Source organism: Pyxicephalus adspersus, chromosome 1, assembly GCF_032062135.1.
Source record: "Pyxicephalus adspersus chromosome 1, UCB_Pads_2.0, whole genome shotgun sequence".
Lineage (NCBI taxonomy): Eukaryota > Metazoa > Chordata > Amphibia > Anura > Pyxicephalidae > Pyxicephalus > Pyxicephalus adspersus.
The window spans coordinates 83,504,748-83,522,586 of NC_092858.1; the positions used below are offsets into that span (position 1 = coordinate 83,504,748).

The 17,839-nt window shown below is 36.3% G+C and overlaps 1 protein-coding gene across 1 annotated transcript in view; it reads right to left on the reverse strand.

Annotated features, from left to right (window-relative positions):
• Nucleotides 1-17,839, reverse strand: part of NXN (nucleoredoxin) — a 76,359-nt gene that overhangs the window by 20,717 nt on the left and 37,803 nt on the right. Inside the window, exons 2-5 of the mRNA XM_072416312.1 lie at nucleotides 12,063-12,180; nucleotides 9,543-9,676; nucleotides 8,263-8,363; nucleotides 5,190-5,296 (exon numbers count right to left, since the gene is read on the reverse strand). Coding sequence (XP_072272413.1) covers nucleotides 5,190-5,296; nucleotides 8,263-8,363; nucleotides 9,543-9,676; nucleotides 12,063-12,180 — 460 coding nt within the window. The remainder of the gene's footprint in view (nucleotides 1-5,189; nucleotides 5,297-8,262; nucleotides 8,364-9,542; nucleotides 9,677-12,062; nucleotides 12,181-17,839) is intronic.

Consider the following 17,839-nt stretch of genomic DNA (forward strand, 5'->3'; position numbering starts at 1 on the left):
CGCCATTCAGTTGAGTTATAGATAGGAATTCCCAATTCCTCCATTAAACCAGGTATGTTATGGCAATACACAAAGCCACTGTCAGTTCTAAAGTACTGCAGAAATGCAATTTCTCTGGTTCGAAAGTACAATACCTTTGTTCCTTTTTCAAGTAAGTTTTTCTCACGCAGTCTTGATGCTAGGACTTCTGAAGCCTTCAATAGTCCCAAATCACGTGCCAAATCACTCAACTCATGCTCATCAAATCTCTTACAGAGAGATTGCTCTTCGATTTCAAACTCTTCATCATTGTTTTCACCTGGTTCATCACCATATTCACTCTTCAAGAGAGGATAGTGTAACGAAAACTGGCACTGGGATTTCATCTGAATGAGCCACTGGGTGAATAGCCGATGGTAGACTAGGATACTCTATGTTACATTTATTTTTCTTGTTATATCCTGAAGTTTTCACTATACAAAAGTAACAGTCACTGAAACGATCCCCTGGCTCTCGCCAAACCATAGGTATACCAAATGGCATCTTATCACATGTTCCCTTTGTCCACATCCGTGAACCCTCGACACACTGTTTACACAACTTGTGAGGGGCCCAAGACTTATCTTGATCATCAAGTTTAACTTGGAAATATGGCAAATAGGCTTGCTCTATAAATAGACTGATGTTCACCCTTTGACTGGGAATGATGAAACTGCCACAGATATAACAAAGTGAATCAGGGTTGTTTAGGCACTTACAACGAGAAACAGCAGAGCCAGACGTGATCTGAAAGAAATGAAACACGTGTGTAAGTAGAAAAACAAATTTTGCTTATTCACTACGTAGAGCAGCGCACAACCTCTGACCACACTGTCCTGCATGTAAATGAATAGCCTATACAAATCCAGGCTATATTAATCTCAAATAAGCGGTAGAGAAAAACCCTGATGTGATAGAAGAAAACTAACTGCACTTTCAGAATCAGCATACCTATTTTTTAGTGTAAATACGATTAAACATTCAACAAAAAATGTGTTCAAAATGCTCCCCAGTGTTATTTATGTCCTATAAAACCACCCCCACGCCCACCCCCAGACAGATTCTGCTGCTGGTGGCCTGTAACCTTTCTTTGTCATCCTTCCTTCGCAAAATTTCTTGAAAGGACTGCTACACTCAACAAAAAAACAAAAAAAAAAAGGATATAACAAATAGAGTTACTAATAACACATAGCTACATATGTAAAAGTATTTGACATTTTTCCCATGATACCTTTCATGTGCAGCCTGTTCCTTTATTTGGTTGCCACTAACAACAAGAAGAGGCAACAGAATGCAAGTTGACAGTAATTACTTTAGAAGAAAGGAACTTAAATAAGCTTTGTTCTCATAATCTAATTTTACAAAATTATCCATAGATAGCATTAAATCTGGTTTCACATAAACCATTTTATGAAAATTAGTTCTGGGTAGTGGCTCTATACGGATTATCCAATTAGGTTCAACTGTTTTCAGCTATCTGACCTACAGCTCCTATTTCGATGTTTGTTTCTGATGACTGTGATCGGATTGGGCGACAATTGTTTGCCATCTATTGTGTGTATGGTCATTCAGTGATCATGGATTGTTCTGTGATACACGTCACTTCCTGCATCGTTCAAACGATCGTATCTAGTGTGTGTACATTATTGGTGGATTATAATTGAATGATCGTTTTGTTATAGCATGTACAGAATTGTGCACAATACGATCATTTAAAATAATGATCAGGAAGGGACAGAGCACTGGTAACAGTCAAAGCTTTAGGCAAGAACATTTTTTTAAAACTAATTTCCCCTCTTACTCCTTACTTCCATTTTTTAATTTAAAAACTCAAATAAAGACTCAATAAACTAACTCCTGCTGTGCAGTGTAGAAGATAATGTCTTGTATTGCCTTGCGCCTTGTTAGTGACATGTGAACAGCCTATTAGCTGCTATCACAATTGCATCCATCATCTGGATCCACAAGGGGTCTTTTACAATTTAGGATTGTCCCCACAAAAAAAGCTTTGCTCAAGGCAGCCCCAACACGAGACAAAGGCAACTTCCCCGATGTCCTAATTTTTCAGAATACACCTAGTAATCCTAGTAATGTAATATTTTCATTTATTGTATTCTGATGCACTGTAACATTAAACAATGTGCTTCAGCACTCTGTATATGTGTATATAGTTAACATGCAGAGTATAGGGGTCAGGAGTAAAAAAAGATATACACAATGTGTAGAGGTCAGTAGTATGCAAAGTACATTATGCAAAAGTCAGAAGTAGTATACAGTGGGGGGGGGGAGTATTTGATCTCCTGCTGATTTTGTACGTTTGCCCTCTGACAAGGAAATGACCAGTCTATAATTGTAATGGTAGGTTTATTGTAGGTGTGAGAGACAGAAAAAAAGAATAAAACCTTCAAAGAACCTTCAAAAATCCAGTGCTCAAAAGTCAGAGCTTGATGTGCATTGTAATGAGTGAAATAAGTATTTGATCCCCTATCAACCAGCAAGATTTTAGGCTCCCTGGTGTCTTCCTGTCTGTATGCAGGTAACGAGCTGAGATTAGGAGCACCCTCTGTAAGGGAGTGCTCCTTATCCAAGCCTGTTACAGTACCTGTATAAGACACCTGTCCACAGAATCCAACAATCAATCAGATTCCAAACTAGCCACCATGACTAAGACCAAAGAGCTGTCTAAGGATGTCAGCGACAAGATTGTAGACCTACACAAGAAAAAAAACACAAAATAACTGTCAATCTCCCTCAGTCTGGGGCTCCATGCAAAATCTCCCCTCATGAAGTTGAAATGATCATGAGAATGGTGACGAAGCTACACAGAACTACACAGGGGGAACTTGTCAATGATCTCAGGGCAGCTGGGACCAAGAAAACAATTGGCCATGAAGGCCTGAAATCTTGCAGAGCCCGCAATGTCCCCCTGCTCAAGATAGCATATGCACAGTCACGTCTGCAGTTTGCCAATGAACATCTGAATGATCCAGAGGGGAACTGGGTGAAAGTGTTGTGGTCAGATGAGACCAAAATTGGGCTCTTTGGTATCAACTCAACTCGCTGTGTTTGGAGGAGGAGGAATGCTGCCTATGACCCCAAGAACACCATCCCCACCTTCAAACATGGAGGTGGACACATTATGCTTTGGGGGTGTTTTTCTGCTAAGGGGGCAGGACACCTTCACTGCATCAAAGGGACAATGGACGGGGCCATGTACTGTCAATTCTTGGGTAAGCACTTCCTTCCTTCAGCCAGGGCATTTACCAAAAAACACATGGCCAAGGCAACAAAGGAGTGGCTCAAGAAGAAGCACATGAAGGTCCTAGAGTGGCCTAGCCAGTCTCCAGACCTTAATCCTATAGAAAATCTGTGGAGGGAGCTGAAGGTTCGAGTTGCCAAACATCAGCCTCAAAACCTTACTGATTTGGAGAGGATCTGCAAAGAGGAGTGGGACAAAATCCCTCCTGAGATGTGTGCAAACCTGATGGCCAACTACAAGAAACGTCTGACCTCTGTGATTGCCACCAAGGCGTTTGCCATCAAGTACTCATAAGTCATCTTTGCGAAGGGATCAAATACTTATTTCACTCATTACAAGCACTGGGTTTTTGAGGGTTCTGTTGTTATTCTGTCTCTCACAGCTACAAATAACCTACCATTACAATTATAGACTGGTCATTTCTTTGTCAAAGGGCAAACGTACAAAATCAGCAGGGGATCAAAAACTTCTTTCCCTCACTGTCTAAGGTACATTTGTCAGTTAGTGGACACTCTTCCCTCCAACATAAACAATTCTGCAACCCGTATAAACATTTTAAACCACACCTGCATACAAACTGGTACACAAACCTGTTGCTAAAAATTTTGAAACAAAATGAATTCAGAAAGACTCATTACTCCATTCCTCAGCAGATGACAATCTACATCAAAGCCCAGAAGAGAAAGAGTTTAATAAGAAACTTCCTATGCTGGATTTGTTTGTTATTAATATTATTTTTTTATTATAAAGTGCCAACATATTACGCAGTATAAATAAAAAAAAAAAATATATGAGAAATATGGTTTGGCAGGCTGGATTCTGACCTGCGGACCGTATGTTCAACAGCTCAGATCTAACCTTATGTCTCCCTGACAGGTGGTAAAATGTAAGCAGTATCTGTCAAGGAAGCTGACCTACTCTGGCATTTGCTATGGACTTGGAAAAAAGCAGAGGCACAAGATATATGGAATGACATTATAAAAACCCTCCTCCCCCTCTTCTATCCTGAAAAAAAATACAACAGTTATAAAGACCTAAAGCAGTCTGTTTAGAGTTTTAAGAGAAAACAAGTTTGAGCAGCACACTATTATCTTCAGGGTATTTCAGCCTTGGGTTCATTTACAGAAGAAAATGTTCTGACTGTGGGAATTGTTCTCACATAGGCTTTCACCCCAAATCTAAAAACATACTGGTAGATTGTAATTCCCTTCAAAGAAGGCACATATGTTATTGTTTCAATGCCCCTTATAAGGCACTGTACAGTATATGTTGGGGGTTACTTGTATCAGTATGTAAATAAACTATAAAGCCATTGTTAGACCCCGATACAAATTCACACCACAGATGCTTTAAATCAGAATATGACATTAGTAGTGTAAAGTACACACACTGTTGAATAAACATACAAGAGCAGCAACTTCAGCATCTGTAAAAATAGTGTATGAGTTCCAGAAAAAATTGTGTTACGAGTATGAGTGTGGTGGGAAAAGGGAATGATGTGAATGGAACGTTCAGTGTGTTGTTATTGCCATTAAAAGAAATGTCCAGAAAATTGTAGTGTTTACTACATCAGAAGTAACCTAAAATTCCATCCACAATATAACTAGTAATATATTATCAATAAAAAAAAAACATTCACAGGTCAACAAAAAATAGAAAAGCTAACAGCGAACACTTACATTTCTAAACCAACATTTAAAAAATCAACTCTTCCATAAGCAGTCAGTAATACATAAGCCCAATTAATAATGCAACCTAACCATCCAGGTTACTAGTCATTCTTTGTGGATGGATTTAAGATTTTACTAGTCATGTGGACAATCAAATTTTCATTTCATTATATATGTATGACTACATGTGAAGTATTTGGTTTTCCCAGAGTAATTATAATGAAAACAATGGTATAGCTCACCTTGTATTCCATATAGTCGGTTTAACCGTGACCGTCGTGCTTCATCACTGTACGGAACTGCCAACCAAGGCATCTCACTGAAATACTGCTTAAAAGATTCTTCTGACCTAAATGATAAAGAACAAGAAAAGCAATATAGTTCATGGTATTTTTTCAACAACTATAATACACAGAGATAATAAGTCAAATGTAATCAGGAATTCTTGACTCAGTGGTTTGTTCTAAAAGGAAACTTTACTTAACTTTAAAAAAAAATTAACATTTAAAAAAACAAAAACTAAAAAGGACAGTATTAATACAGGATGTGATAACATTTTTAGGAACAGTATAAACCTAAATATTCAATGTGGCTTTGCAAAGCAAACAAATGCTTTTCTGGCTCCAGAAAGGGGCCAGCTGATTTGGCATTATGGCTCATAATGATGAGCAAAGAAAAAACATCTAGTTTTTATCAGTATTGGTTTTAATGTGCAACTGTGCCCAAACAATAGGCATGTTAGTTACATATTCGTAAAACCAGTAAAAGAGTTTAAAAACAATCCCTCCCTTTTTAGTTGCAACCACAGCGCACTTTGAATGGATTATCTTACCACATGTCAGCACTCAGCACACAGCCCAACGCACATATATGCAACCACTCTATTGTGTGTACTACTATGTTGCTATGTGAAATATGGAAGGTAAGGAACAAAAGGTGCAGGTATGTTTTTTCCCCTGTTCTGGTGCATTGGTTGTACAATCAAATGAACGGGCTGCTTTGAAATGGCTTGTATTAATGCAGTGCGCCAGAATGGACAGGTATAAATATGTTTAAAAGGTTTTTTTTTTTTTTTTTTTTAGTAATCAAGGAACAGGTTTATTTTACAGTAGATACTGCTTGGTCAAAGCTTTGGCCTTTGCTGTTCAACTCCATCTGCCTTGCTGTCTTCAGTCCATGATATGCATGCTTTAACTGGACATAAGGATTTAACTGCACAGGTCTTCAGCCAAAAGTAGGAAGGAGGTCAAAGCATTGCTAACAATGTGAAACCAAGGAGCAAATAAAGATTTAACAGACACATTGCCATGCTCACTGAGACAAGATCTTACTTTTAATATTTTAAAACAGTTGCTTTGAATTTAAGAGCAAAGGTGCAGAGATTTCCAGAATAAAGTAATCCCCAAACGATGATGCATTTTCACCCTTAGTTGTCTTAGTTGTCTTGTGGCCCACTTTGACACATTGCCATGCTCACTGAGACAAGATCTTACTTTTAATATTTTAAAACAGTTGCTTTGAATTTAAGAGCAAAGGTGCAGAGATTTCCAGAATAAAGTAATCCCCAAACGATGATGCATTTTCACCCTTAGTTGTCTTAGTTGTCTTGTGGCCCACTTTGACAGTGCTTTGCAACAAACAGTTGAAAATTATGCAAAAAGAAAGGATCATCAGTATGTGCAAAGCTCTTCAAGCTACACTTTCCAAAATCCTTAAAAACAGAATTTAATCCGACCTACATTTAGATGAACATTCAATAAAACAAACTTACTTAATTGAATTCATGAACAATTTTTTTTACAATACATTGCCAACTAATCTGAACATGAGATCTCATCCATGCTGTCTGAGCCATCAATGTGCATTCAGACTATTGAATTGAACAAAAATGTGTCTTGCAGAACTGCACTTTTTGGTAAAATGGTCTTTAATCCAAATTATAGATATTTTTACAAAAAGTTTGTTTATTTCAGATGCTGAGAATCATAAAACCTTTTACTGTAATGCATTTAGCTATATCCCAAAAACAAAGTTTCTTGGAAAAGTTTCAGTCGCCCAGTGTTTTTTTTCATTCCAGCGCTATTCAGCTGTTGCCAGCTAATATCATCTCACCAAGATTAGGTTTACTGTCCCCAGATATAAGAAATAAATTGGCAGGTGTTCAGTGTTCCTCTGTGTATCTTGCTGGTTTATTGAGCACATAATTTTCAGTTATACTTGCTGACACAAAGACTATTTGTATATTTTCTTTATATATTTCAATATTCTGTTCATAAGTCCACCAAAATGGATACGTCATTTTTAAATTCCCAAAATGTTTACTTTAGTCAACAAATATACCCATATATTATTATTATTTTTAAACAGGATTTATATAGCGCCAACATATTACGCAGTGCTGTACATTAAATAGGGATTGCAAATGACAGACTAATACAGACAGTGATACAGGATATATATATCATGCAATTGAAGAATAGTGAGGGAAGTAGGCTGGCCAACACAAGTAAATGGGACCTGGAGGTCCGCCTGCAACCCTTACAGTTTTCCACACTGATTAGGTTGATAACTTTCACAAAATTATTAGTGGCTCATTTGAAAAAGCAGCTGTTGATATATGGTCAGTAAGCATCATGGATATAGATAAAAATAAATTGCACTCCCATAAAATAAATACTACACCAAAGTGCACCATTAAACCTTCACGTTAAAATGCAATCAGTAAAGTATTAACACAATCCTACTATCCAACAGCCAGACTCATGCAAACAACATACAAGACTCATGATGTCATCCTTACAGTTTTGCACTGCCAAACAAGGGAGGCTTCATTGTGAAACACATCTCCCTGGGGATTTTTTATTAATGTTCAAGCATAGAATAAAACATTGTTCAAGTGAAATATCACAAGAGCCACATGAGTAATGCTCTTCACTACACATATGGTTCGATTTTTTTCTGTTTAACACTTGATACATACATACACTAGATACATAAAACGGCATCACTTTAGCACTTTACAATATTTGCAGCACATCATCGTCTAGCTGCAGGAATATTGCAACCTGTGTAGTGACCCTTGTATTAGGTTGACAGTGATGTGTACTTTTGTCAAAATGAACAGAGCCCTCCCTGGTGCACTGCTCTACAAAAAATTGTTCAATTTGCTGTGTGGTCTGTAGAATTTTTCAGCTCATATTAATGAACGGCTTGCCTTAATGCAACGCTTGCTTATGAAACGTATCAGACCCCACAGTATAAATTGTTAATATGTAAATAAAGTGGAGTTCTTAAACTTTAAGGAGCCACACTTACCTGTCAGCACTAACGAGGACTATTTCAAACTTTTGACCCAACTCTTTGATTTTTCGATAAGATTCCACTAATACTCTTGTTAAACTTCGACAAGGAGGACACTATAATTTAGAAAGGTTTCATATTTAATAATAAAATTACAGTAAGTACATGATACAAACTAAATATATTCAAAACAATTCCTATTTTCACATCCAAGACTTAAGAAGCAGTGGGAGAAGCCTAACATTTACTAAACACTTAAACACACAGGTCACTTAGGATAATAGGCCTTTTGTTGCCAGTTGGTCACAAATGAAATATTAGGCCTAGAACACAGGGACAGATTTTCTTTCTTTTGAATCATCAAACAATTGGATCTCAAATTTTAAATGAAGGGAATATAAGCAGCTTACCATTTTGTTTGGATTCTGATCAGTGCCAAATTTTAGCTCTATATATTGCAATATCTAACCGACCCAAAACTGCCCCATTTTCTGGCCCTGATTTATGAAAGCTATCCAAGGCTGGAAAGAATACACTTTCATCAGTGAAGCTGGGTGATCCAGCAAACCTGGAATGGATTAGGTCCAGGATTCAAAATGTTTGCTAGCAAATACCAAATGATTTTTAAAAAACCATTCCATGTTTTCTGGATCACCCAGTTTCACTTCCTAAAGTGTATTCTCTCCAGCCTTGGAGAACTGTCATAAATCAGACCCTCTGTGTCAGCTACATTATACAAACCAGCCAGAAAAGCGGATTTGTAATAATTAATGTTTTAAATAATTAATGTATTATGTATACAAATTACACATCAACAAATGAATGTGTACCTCTTAAAGCAACTAAAAACCTTTTCTCAATTTTTCAAGAATTGACACTGAAAACCTATTCAGTGGGAAGTAGGATATTACATTGGACAAATGGATACCAAACCAGTGTGTGATCCAGGGTAAATGATTCTACTGGTACAAGCTCAAAAACTGTTGGACACACAAAAAAATCCTCTGCATACCCAACTTAAGATAAATTCTCTTTCAGTGCATATCTTTTCATATATATGTCAATAGTGGGTATTGTGTCACTTGTAAATGTTAAGTACAAAGTAGTAGACGATGTCAGTAACCAAGATTTTAAAGAGCGGTTTATTTGCAAGACTGCCGTTTTCTATAAAATAAAAACATATATACAATGAATCATCCAATAATGTGCACTTAGTTTGGATTAAAACGTCTGAACCATATACCAGAGGACAATACGCCAATCCTTCTTTATATATATTTTTCACCGACACTCACCCAATGTGCAGAGAAATAAACACCAACATACGACCCTTCCAATGTACTGCTGTCCTGGGTCTGGCCACTGTTCCTGAGCAAAGGTCCAGCAATAACTTCACTGAAAGGTTTTGGCCCCCAAGGGAATTCCAGACCTGGGAAGATTCATGATCAGAAATAAATTTTAAAATATCTATACTTCCTTATCAGTATACCCTACAAGTTTGAAGATCAAATAAAAAGAGATCCTGAACTGGTGACTGACATGTTGCCTACAGATATTATGCACAAACTCAAAAGCATAGGGTTCCCTAAACAAACATGCCAAAGGTTGCTGGGGGTTCCCTAAACAAAGCAATTTGTGCATTTCAGGTCATTTTACTTGACATAAAATACAGTTGGGTCCATAAATATTTGGACAGAGACAATTTTTTTTCTAATTTTGGTTCTGTACATTACAATTAATTTTAAATGAAACAACTCAGATGTAGTTGAACTGCAGACTTTCAGCTTTAATTCAGTGGATTGAACAAAAAAATTGCATAAAAATGTGAGTAACTAAACCTTTTTTACACAATCACTTCATTTCAGAGGCTCAAAAGTAATTGGACAATTGACACAAAGACCATTTCATGGGCTGGTGTGGGCAATTCCTTCGTTATGTCATTATCAATTAAACAGATAAAAGGCCTGGAGTTAATTTGAGACATCTAAAAAAGCCAGCACAGTTCTGGGAACACATTCTTTGGACAGATGAAACCGAGATCAACCTTTACCAGAATGATGGCAAGAAAAAAGTATGGGGAAGGCGTGGAACAGCTCATGATCCAAAGCATAGCACATCATCTGTAAAACATGGCGGAGGCAGTGTGATGGCTTCGGCGTGCATGGCTGCCAGTGGCACTGGGACACTAGTGTTTATCCATGATGTGACACAGGACAGAAGCAGCCGAATAAATTCTGAGGTGTTCAGAGACATACTGTCTGCTCAAATCCAGCTAAATGCAGTCACATTGATTGGGAGGCGTTTCATATTACAGATGGACAATGACCCAAACATAGAGCCAAAAGCAACCCAGGAGTTTATTAAAGCAAAGTGGAATAATCTTGAATGGCCAAGTCAGTCACCTGATATGAACCCAATTGAGCATGCATTTCACTTGTTGAAGACTAAACTTCGGACAGAAAGGCCCACAAACAAACAGCAACTGAAAGCCGCTGCAGTAAAAGCCTGGCAGAGCATTAAAAAAGGAGGAAACCCAGCATCTGGTGATGTCCATGAGTTCCAGACTACAGGCTGTCATTGCCAGCAAAGGGTTTTCAACCAAATATTAGAAATGAACATTTTATTTTCAGCTTTCCAATTAATTCTGAGCCCCTGAAATGAAGTGATTGTGTAAAGAAAAGGTTTTAGTTCCTCACATTTTATGCAATGTTTTTGTTCAACCCACTGAAATAAAGCTGAAAGTCTGCAGTTCAACTGCACTGGAGTTGTTTCATTTAAAATAATGATGGTAATGTACCGAATCAAAATTAGAAAAAAAGTTGTTTCTGTCCAAATATTTATGGACCTAACTGTAATTTGTTTTGGCTACTTGTAAGGGTGACATTCTTCCCACTGACCACAATGCTAATGTACAGGTGCAGTTACAGCATTCATTGCATGGGTTCTCTGAAGACCTGAAATTTACTGGTAAAAAGACCAAGAAAATCTGGTCTAACATTGGTAGTATGCAGTTGGAACCAGTTTTATTGAAACTTATCAGGAGTCTGGTGTTCTGTTTCCTACAGTCATGTGTGGTGTAATCATATCAAGACCAAGCTCTCAGATAGTTGTGAATAGCCATCAGTCTAGCGGTTCTGAGAGATTGAATTATTTTAAATCAATCATTACAATGTAAGGAAAATCTATAAATGGCAACGATTAAAAAAAAAACACTGAACTGTTCAGAATTGGCCAACTTAAGAAAATGAACTCAAAAGATGACCATTGGATGAGAATAGAATCCCAAAATGCCATCACTAGGCAAATTTTGCAACACTTCGTGTCAAAGTACACGTTTATATTAAAAAAGACGCTGCACAAATCCACTGAAAAGTAGGGGGAGATTATGTCCATCCATAATTTAGATTTGTGTATGAATAACTTGAGATGCTGCTATTCAGGTATGTAGTCACAAATCCTATAGTACCAGGCTGACACTGGAGGGTAAATATAAAAAATTAAAATACAATAGTAATATATTAATATTTAAAAGACAAAAAAAAAACTTTAGTAAACAAAATAAATAGAATGCTATAAAAAAAAAAAAACATTGTTTGTTCCCTTTAAAAAAAAAAAAAGAAACCAAATTGCTTTCCCTGGGCCAATATAAGCTTCTGTTGCTCCTTAGGAGATGTATATATTTAGAGAATTATAATTCATTACTGTGAAAATTATTTAAAGTTAATGTCACAAATATCAAAGAGAACACTTCTGGCATTTAATAACTTCCAAGTAAGCAGAGCAGTTATTATGGGTCAATGAATGTGTTTACTGACCTTCTGGGTCATCTCTTATTAACAAGAGGCCATTCCTGCATACAATCTTCCCTGTGGACGCTTCAATAAAGATCAGTGAGGGAATGTTGGAAATTCTGAACTTGTTCCACAGTTTCAACTGAAAAAGGAAAAGGTAAAAGTAATAAATAGATATTTTAGTTACAAAGAAATAAAAATGTAAAATTTTGCACTTAGATAATCAGCATCCAACTAAATTTCTATAAACATCGGTTCAAATTTTAAATATATTACTCAAGATTTTCACTAGATATATAACTAATCTGCATCAATAAAAATAACTGAATATATTGAGGTGAGGGGAACATAAAACAGAGAACAGCTTGCAAGTATAGACACATCTGATTGTATTTACAATGTATCTATTTCCTTAACACATAGATTTACCATAAGTAATTAAAGAGAAAGAAAAACAGGTTAGTTCCATGTTGAAGTAGACACGCATCCTGACATCCGAATCAGATATGTGAAAGTAATGTGGACTGATTTATGGTTTACTTGTGACACCTGCAGGCCTCGTTCCGAGCCCAAGGTATATTGGGGTAACTACAAAGTGATAAGTTCTTTCAAACATTTCAAACATTCTTTCTTGTAACAAAAACTTGTTACAAAAACTTTTTAAAATGTCCCATTTATTACCTTTTATAAGTGGAGATATTGTGCAACATTGCAAATCTATTTCTTTTTTTAGGACTCGTAAGATCATGTATAAAAGAGTGCTAAAATGCTATCTAGCACTAATAAATAGATATATGAATTTAACAAAATGATTCAACAAAAGGGCATAGACTGGGGAATTAATTTCAACCTGTGGTCATGCTACTATTAACAAAAGCAGCAACATCAACATCAAATTATTTGGGCATGAACTATTCCTCTTCAGAGCCACTTTAATTATACTATAATGGAATAGGCAGTAGGAGGCTGAAAAGTGAGAAGACCAGCTCAACATTTACCTGAATTGTAAAGAAATACGAATCAGGTATGCTACCCTTTTTTTTAGGTGTCATATCGTTTATCAAAGGCTCAGTTTGAAATGATCAGGTTTGTAACACATATATGGTAAGGTGCACACACCCACTAAATGATAAACTAAAACCTAAAAAAAATATATGTTATCTTTATGCAGATCTGGATAATTTTAAATAGAAACATGGATATCCACATTTCTTCCAGTGCAGATGTTATTGTCATATAAACCAGTGCCAAAGGTAATGAGCTAAGTATATCCCCGGTGGCGAGGAAGCAGCTGCTGGCTAGCCAGGGGTTACCTCTGCAAAGTGTTGATTACTATTTGGCATGCCCATTAAACCAAAGTTCACAAAAGGTTGTTGCATTTTTAGCAGAAATCTAGGGAAATAAAATGATTACAGTTGCAAACGCACAAGTCCTGTTTCTACAAGTACAAACTATTCAGAGAAATTACTATACACATTACCTAAGCTGCTGTTTCTAGTCTGCCTGGACCTAAACTGACAATAATATGGAAATTGGACGAGTTGGAAAAAGAATAGCTAAAATCTCTGTTCAATCCACAGATAAGAATCCACGCCCAATACACTTAAGGGGAACCTGTCAGGACAGCTGTTACTTGTCAAAGTAACAGACTGATTTTTCAGTTTCGGGTAAAAACGACAAGGTAAACGGTGCAATAGATTCTGGTATCTCAGATTTCAGATTTTCCACACCTTGATTTCCAAGTCTGTCACCATAATGTCAATGTAGAGGTTCCGTTCCCAGAACCAGACTCTAGAGAGAAAATCTCATCAAAACAGATAAGAAGCCACATTGACAGTTTTCAAAAATTAATTTAATTTCAAAGTGAAATGCTAGGCCCTTTAGCAGATCCATATCCTTCTTTGTACAGAATAAAGATGGAATGATTAAACCTTACTATTGCCCTCCACTGCTAATACAGTCTGCCACTAGCAGTCATGCAATATAAAATAGAGAAGCATCTGAATATGTTCAGGTATGCAAAAGTCTCCAAGTATTTAAAAAACATTACATTTCTATCGTTTGTGGGATGCCTGTAATCCTGTAAATTGTTTTTGGGCTCTGAGCAGTTTTGGAAAATGCAGAGCCATTTTCACAAGCAAAAGGATTTCTGGAGGTGCTCTGTATATTGACACAGTAAAGCCTCTATGTTAACATATTGCAAGGAACCATTTAAAGTTTTGAAAACTCTAATTGGCTGCAGACTGAAATGGAAATAGCTGGTAGTAAAGTTCTGGAATATTGTTTTCAGCAAAAGTGGAGCTAACATTAAAATAGGCTGACGGAATTGATATATATGATAAATATGTATGCAAATATCATTTTCATCACGTCAGTAAGGGTATGTATGCAATATAATACCAAGTATCAACTTTAGGATTACTGAATATATTTTTTTTGTATACCTCCTACATTAAATGAAAATGTATTGTATGTCATTCTCAGTCACAATCATCGCCTGGCCAAAATATTGGACTTCACAGTAACAATGCTCAAGACTGAATTTCTATATTTTGTCAGCAACACATATTAACTGTGCAACAAAAAAAAAATACAAGCCATAATAAAAACAGTCTCAGTGGTTCCCTAAATACTAAAATATCAAACATTTTTTCCAGACATGTCCAAAACACATCCCTTTGTTATAAAAGGGAAATTAGGGATTCTCAGTGATAAAGTCTTTGTGTGAGCCACTGTGTCTGTACACAATGCCTGAGATATTTGAATAAAAACCATTGTAGGAAGGCTAGAACTCATAACATGTATTGCAAACACTATAGAACTTGCCACAATTTAACTGGCTTGTCATTTATTTTAAAGGTTTTTTTTTTACTTTTCTGTGTACATTTTGAAAATACAAAACGCCCAATGAACTGTATAAAATTCATAAGTTTGTTATCAAAAACTGCAAGTCCTAAACCTTCTATTCATCAACTAGTATACCTCCTCCAGGTATTGGCCAAGACTTATGGTGCGTCACCTAATAAGACTTTAGTATAAAAACTTTTTCCACCAATGTTTAATTATCTGCACTTTTCTCTGGAACAGTGGTACAGTGACAAAGTCAGTACAGTTCGCACAAAGTGACTTCACAAGTAATAATTTTATATTGGCCTTAAGAGAGTGATCAGATAGTACCATTATTGATTGAGTTTAAGATTTCCACACCCTCTAGTTTCTTTCACAGAAGAAACAAAGCTTCAGAGTATCCCAAGACATTCGACAGCAGTGTAAAGTTTATTTTCACACTTTATACAACAAAAACACTGAATTCAATAAATATTTAACAAACCTGTGTCATTTAAACTCAGTATATGATGTTAACTTTGGTGAAAACATTATATAAAACCATTACAAGACACAACTAGTTTAGGCTTACATAAGATTCTACATTTTTCTAAATCCAAGCTTGTCCTTGCCCTCTTCCACCTCATACTCTTTGTATTTTTCAGCATATTTTTTGAAATTTTCGATTGAGTGGGTCCAGGAAAAACCCGATAGCTTACTTTTTGCAGGGACAAGAATAAGAAATCTTTTAAATGGATCTTAGGAGAACTGTATGAAGGAAAAAGGATTTCGCTTTTAGTTATCAAAACGGCATCTCTACAGAAGGATTTATTCAGAACTCTGAATTTTTTTTTTTACTTCCCATCATTTTCTGTCCCAGAAACAAATAGTTGAATGTTGAGATTCAGCTGTCATGGGGATAAGAAGCATCGTAAAATCTTGTGAACAGAGACAAGGACAGCAAATCAAATGGTACAGGGGTACACTTATTCCTACACTATCAAAAACACAAAACCTGGAATTCCATTGATTTTAAACTATGACATTACTCAGTCTTAAACCATTACCAAATTACAACAAGATGGCTTTTCTTCTTGATGTAACTGTATGAACTGCAAATAGGATTCCTAGGCCTGTGTCTGAGTTTCATACAAAAGGCTCTAGATAATTGTTTAAATATGCTAATAAACAGACGCTCTGTATAAAATATGGGCAGAGAAATCAAAGAATGTTCAGCTCCTTGCAGAGTAATAAGGAAATGTCCTGAATTTCAGAAAAATCACATTACTTTCCTGCACAGGGCTTCTTCTTTCAGCCTGGAAGAATGCATATGATAGCCAGCCTCCACAGACTAGTGTGTCATACGCTGAAATAAACTGCTACTCAGCAGCTGTTTCAAATCTGTTTCATCAGCCAAAGCTAACGCAGATGTAGAATCCATTAGACAATTCTCAAGCTGGGCTTTCGCTGCATTCAGAGACAAGAAAAGTCCAATTTGCCAGGCAGATTAACCTTCAAAGTTCTTCACGTGCCAGAAAAAGACTGAACTTTACCAATTACGTTACTTTGGTGATCTTATTTTTTATATCTACCTGAAAAAGCAGGAGACACAGCAACTAGGTGTTTTGTGGCCCTGTACATTATTAGCATATACACATAATATTAGGACAACCAACTGAACAATCCAAAAATTCTTTTAACAATTTTTAATTGTTTAATTTAATTGGCGAATACATTTTTTAATTTATTCGCCAAATGTATTAGAAATAGGTCCATAAATTTTATGAAGTTGGGTCATCTAAAGCTTACCTCCAAGAAAATAGCTAAACAGACAGGTAAAATACATATATGAGACCTGTATACATTTCAAGAAACTTTCTGTGTTTCTATTAGTGGGTCATACAGTATAAGAAAAAAAAAGCCACCAGTCTAGCAGAGCATTTGACCACAAGTTGAGAAAACACACAAGTCTAACTTCTCCCAAGCCTGTAACTTGATGTGAAAGGCGAAAAAGACTGGTGAACTTGCCTTTCTGCCACTCCGTTCCCTCCAATACACATACAACGTGCATACGTACCATGGTCCATTAAAGCAATCTGTGTCTTTCCTTGAGCCCACATTCACTGAAGAGTGATGGACAGTGTTATCAGACACTGATGGCCCTTTACCTTAGAGCTCACCTTGTTCTTCATTAGGAGTTTTCCTTGGCTTTTTGGCTACAATTCTCACTATTCTTCTACCCATTCTGATTCAATATTAAACTGCTTGGAGCTGGCCTTGCAGCCTTTGCTTTTTACATGCTTGTATATCATTTTTTAATATATTTCCTTCTGATTACCTAGTACAACTCTGTCCCTAGCTTTCCCTGGTCCATGTATATTTTAATTGGTACATTCTGCATTTCTTTTACGTTTCACTAAGCAACATTTCCTCTGGAAGCACAATTGTTCTCACTATACATTCTACAATATAAAATGCACACAGAGCTATATTAGCAGGAATGATACAGTGCAGAATTCATTTACAAAGTGACACATTTTACTGAATGCTTACTACAATCACAGATTTGTTACAATGGCTATCAGTAACAAAATACTTAAAAGCCTAGTTGCTTTCATTTCAAAAACTAACAAGTTAAAAAGCCAAACCTTGGACATCTGCCAACTTTTCATTCCTATCTGCTTCAGGAAACCCTTCTAAGATTTTACTTCACATGCATAGATCCTAACCAGCTCTGGTAGGTGGATTTGCAGCATGAATATATTTAGCATTAAAAAAAGGAGAATAAAATCCAAAATGAAGAGAGGCCAATACATTGGGTGCACATTCTGTGTTTAAATAATTTATTTTCAGATATTTACAAATAAAAGTAAGTAAAATGTATATTAAAATTTGATTAACAGATAATTTCCAAATCACTGCAACAGTGATAGTCATCCAAACCAGTGTGTGTCAGCAAATGGAAATGCTGCAGC